This window comes from Lactuca serriola, chromosome 2, assembly GCF_051521515.1.
Source record: "Lactuca serriola cultivar US96UC23 chromosome 2, Lser_US96UC23_V15, whole genome shotgun sequence".
Classification (NCBI taxonomy): domain Eukaryota; kingdom Viridiplantae; phylum Streptophyta; class Magnoliopsida; order Asterales; family Asteraceae; genus Lactuca; species Lactuca serriola.
Genome location: NC_136409.1, coordinates 58,792,413 through 58,796,330, shown reverse-complemented (window position 1 = coordinate 58,796,330; position 3,918 = coordinate 58,792,413). Strand labels below are relative to the sequence as shown.

General features: G+C 32.1%; 1 protein-coding gene across 1 annotated transcript; it reads right to left on the bottom strand.

The window, feature by feature from the left end:
* Positions 1-344: 344 nt before the first annotated feature.
* On the bottom strand, positions 345-2,726 carry LOC145086278 (CHUP1-like protein). Its single transcript, XM_079024030.1, has 2 exons — positions 1,913-2,726; positions 345-1,054 (listed from the first exon to the last, which is right to left on the bottom strand). Exons 1-2 carry the CDS (start codon positions 2,594-2,596, stop codon positions 593-595), a joined length of 1,146 nt encoding a protein of 381 aa, XP_078880156.1. The 5' UTR covers positions 2,597-2,726; the 3' UTR covers positions 345-592.
* Between the last annotated feature and the right edge of the window lie 1,192 nt (positions 2,727-3,918).

Genomic DNA, 3,918 nt, shown 5'->3' with positions numbered 1-3,918 from the left:
CACTCCTCTTCCCCATACTCTTGCTATGAATGTTTATTTATCCTTTTAGTTAACTTAATTAATAAGTTTAGTCGATAGATATAATATATCGTTATTCCATTATTTCAATGTTTTACAAACATTAATTTGCAATCCTCGTTTATGGTCAATACGAAATCCCTTTCATGAATAAAAACGACATTAGGTGTATAATGGATCTATTACTCATGAATAAAAACGTCACTAGGTATATAATGGATCTATTTACTCATTTTATAGAAAATGCGGACAAACCCTGCTTATATTTCCCAATAAACATTTTACCATATGTTATTCCATGAATTCATAGGTGTTACACAATTACATTTATGTTGAATTGTATGATTTGATGTTAAAACTTATGACAACTACATGTCATTACACGTCAAATTTAAAGTGTCACACATACTTGACCCGAGATTCTATAAAATTTTACATATCTCTTACTTGTAGATATATCCTACATTTTATTAAGATATATCTTAAAGGATAGTGAATGTGTAAAACATTTCAGAATATTCTATCAATCTTTGTGTATGATTCCTCGAATTCACAGATCACGACATATATACACTTACGCACTAGAGAATGACTTCCTTCCTGCCAAATGTTGTTGACGAGTCTCATCAACAACCGACTGGGTTCTGAAGCACTTAGCCTCATGATTCTTCTCATTTCCCTCAACCCATTTCTTGAACTTCCTAACTAACCATTGCCTCTTCGGGTGATGTTTTCCATGTTCAAAAAAAGGCTCATTGATGTGTGTCACACTCTCATTATCCGATTCATGCCCTATGCACTCTTCATGTGGCACAATATTTCCTCCAAACCCTAATCCCAACTCATTGTTCTTTTCATTATCAACTTTTCTTTCATTCTCGAGTTGATTCCTCCTTGCTAGCTCGTGCCTTAGGCAGGCGTGACACCATCGTAGGTATATCAATTCTTTCACTTCAACGGCTCGATCCTTCTTAAGTTGTTCTAGTTCGTTTACTACACGATTGTAGTTCTCCGAGAATATACGTTCTGCTTCAGCCTCCAAAAAACACAAGAAATCTCATAACTTTCATTGTGAAAAAGGCGAAACATAGAAGAAAAAAAGCATTTATACTTTCACCATTATTTTGACACTTAACTATATAGTTTTTCTAATATTAAACCATTATACATTTTTACATGTATAAATATCATTTTCATAGTTATGCGGTATGATATGGCTAAAAAAAATAATATAAGCCCTAGTGGTGTTTTGTGGGAAAAAGTGAGGGAAAGTTTTCCCACATCCAGTGGGTGAGAAAAATGGATAGAGGGAAAAAAGTGAGAGGAGTCTATCCTCTATTCTTTCTCCTTGAATGTATTCTTTCTCCTTGAATGATTGATCAATATTTTTTATCTTTTAGTTTTTTAATATTTATTAAATTATATATCTATTAAAAAATTATATTAAAATTCATGGTTTTTAATTTCCTAGAAAATGAAAACAATATTTGTATAAAAAATATATTTTTAAAAAATAAAAAAATAAATGCTTCCCATACACACCCTAGGTTTTGGTGAGGGAAAAAAATGTAAGAAAAAATTGACAGTGTGAGCAAAAAGTAAACAATCTTTACCACACATACCCTCGGGTCTAAAATCTATAGTCTTAGTTATTAAACTATTATTATTTATAAACTTAGCAATTAAGCTATCATTAGAATAATCATAATAGACCATACTTGCTGATCGATGATAATACATTGTGTTCTGTGATTTCAAAACCGCAATAACGGAAGAGACAAATGTTTTTCAATGGTCAAAGATATAATGGTTTAATTACTACCGACTAAATTGATAAAATGATAAATATATGTAATTTTTTATATCTGGCCCAAAGTTAAAAGCATATTTTTACCTTCGACGAAATTGTTATTTCGGCAGTGTCAAGCTTGTTCGAAACCTCATCCTTGTCGTCTTGTAATTGACTGATCATCGCCCGCATTTCATCAACTTCATGTTTAAATCCCTCAATCACACTGTCTTTACTTTTCAAATCGGCTTCAATATGTAACATTTGTACTTCTCGTGTTTTGATTTTCGAATTCTGATCGCTCATCAACTTTGAACTCTCTCTTGTTTTCTTCAAAAGTTTCTTGATCCTTTTTCGAAGCATACTGTTTTCTGTTCTTGAAGATTGGAGTTCATATAATGCGTTTAAATACTCGATCACCACCTCATCAAACTTCTTGGTCTCTACATCCATTGATGACACCTCCCTTTCCAAGAACGCAGCTCGTTCTTTCTCTATAACCAAGTTGTTCTGAATCTCCATTAATGCGTACTCTTGATCTTTCAAGTTGATAAACTCCAAAAAACGGTCTTCTATCTCCCTTTCGAGCTTTTGAAGTTCTTCGATTTTAGTTTTGAGGTTGAGAATCTGGTCTTTGAGATGATTCCTATCGGATTCGGTTTCTTGGATTTTATCTTGAAAGGATGAAATCTTTCGATTTTTAATCCTAGCAATTACAGAAAAAGCAAGAGGGATTCCAACCATGATCAAGATTGACTTGATCAACTCTCTTGATCCTGTGCTCTCCATCAATACTCAAAATTTTTTGGAAAATTAATCTTGGATTTGGTTGTGTTATTGAAGAGGAAGAACAAAAAGTGGTGTTGATTTGCAATATTCGTGATGCATATTCTTTGCTTTTGTGTCATGCTTTAAGCTATCTTTTATGACATGTACCATTTATTTGGTGGCTTTTGGAGCACTTCATGTTCATGGCCACAAATGCCAACTTTTTGTGTTTTTCTTTCTCGTCAATTCGTTTTGGAATCTGGTTCCTTTATTGTGTTCATACTTCATAGACGACTGTAAATGTATTTTGTTTGTTTAATCTTACACTAATAAATAAATCTGTAAAAATACTAACCATTTAGAGAAGAAAAAAAAAAAAGAGAATTAACTAATTAAGAGTTAAATGCATGAAATATATGGAGGTAAAACAAACAAATAGTGTGGCTGCTATTTTGACAAATTTATCGAAATTACAAATATTTAACTACAATCAAAGAAAAGAAATACGTTAATTTAGTTTTGGGTAAACAAATAACGACGTTAAATCTAAAATACCCTTTTAATGGAAAATATATACATATAGTATTTTGGATCTTCTCAATTTGTTACCTTGAAGATGTTAAGCATTATAAAATATACACATAGTAGTTTTAAATTTGTAATTTGTTTCTTAACCATATAAAAATTACAAATATTAAACTTCAAGAAAATAAAATAAAAATGTTGATTTATTTTTGGATCAACAAAAATAAGGCTAATAATTTTGTTCTTAACCATATAAAAAATTAGGGAAAATGACAAATTAGCCCTATGATGTTTTACACATTTGCCAATTCACTCCCCTTAAGTATTTACATGTTTTATGAGAGAATAAAGTGTAAGTGACCTATCCTTTTTAGTCCCCTTAACCTGAAATAACCGATTCTATCTACCAAATAATCAATTGAAGATGATTCAGTTTGTAAAGTTCACAATGTCAACTACGATAGTCAAAATTGAGGAATTGTAGAATAGAACACATAAACACATACACCACTACCGTTTACATACTGACTTACCCCACCCATGTTTCAACTTTCAAGCTCCAATCATCACCTTCTCTTTCCCAATGACTTTGCACAAGAGCACAACCTGGTAACTGTAACACCAAGTTTCATGTATAATTCTTTTAAGGTTTTATTTTAATAATATGGACTCTATGTAGGCTACAACGTGGTAAAGGATGTGTCACGACGTGGCCATGGCCAGAAGAATCGCGTATTCATTTAAGATCTCACGACGTGGCATTATGTTGGCCATGACGTGGGGACGGTCAGATTGCTAAACCCTAACTTTTTGGGCTT

Bases quoted from the DNA above. Each gene is read 5' to 3' on its own strand.
- LOC145086278 (XM_079024030.1), bottom strand. From the start codon at position 2,596: ATGGAGAGCACAGGATCAAGAGAGTTGATCAAGTCAATCTTGATCATG. The intron at 1,055-1,912 runs GTAAAAATATGC...TGTTTTTTGGAG, and splicing joins AAATAACAATTTCGTCGAAG to GCTGAAGCAGAACGTATATT.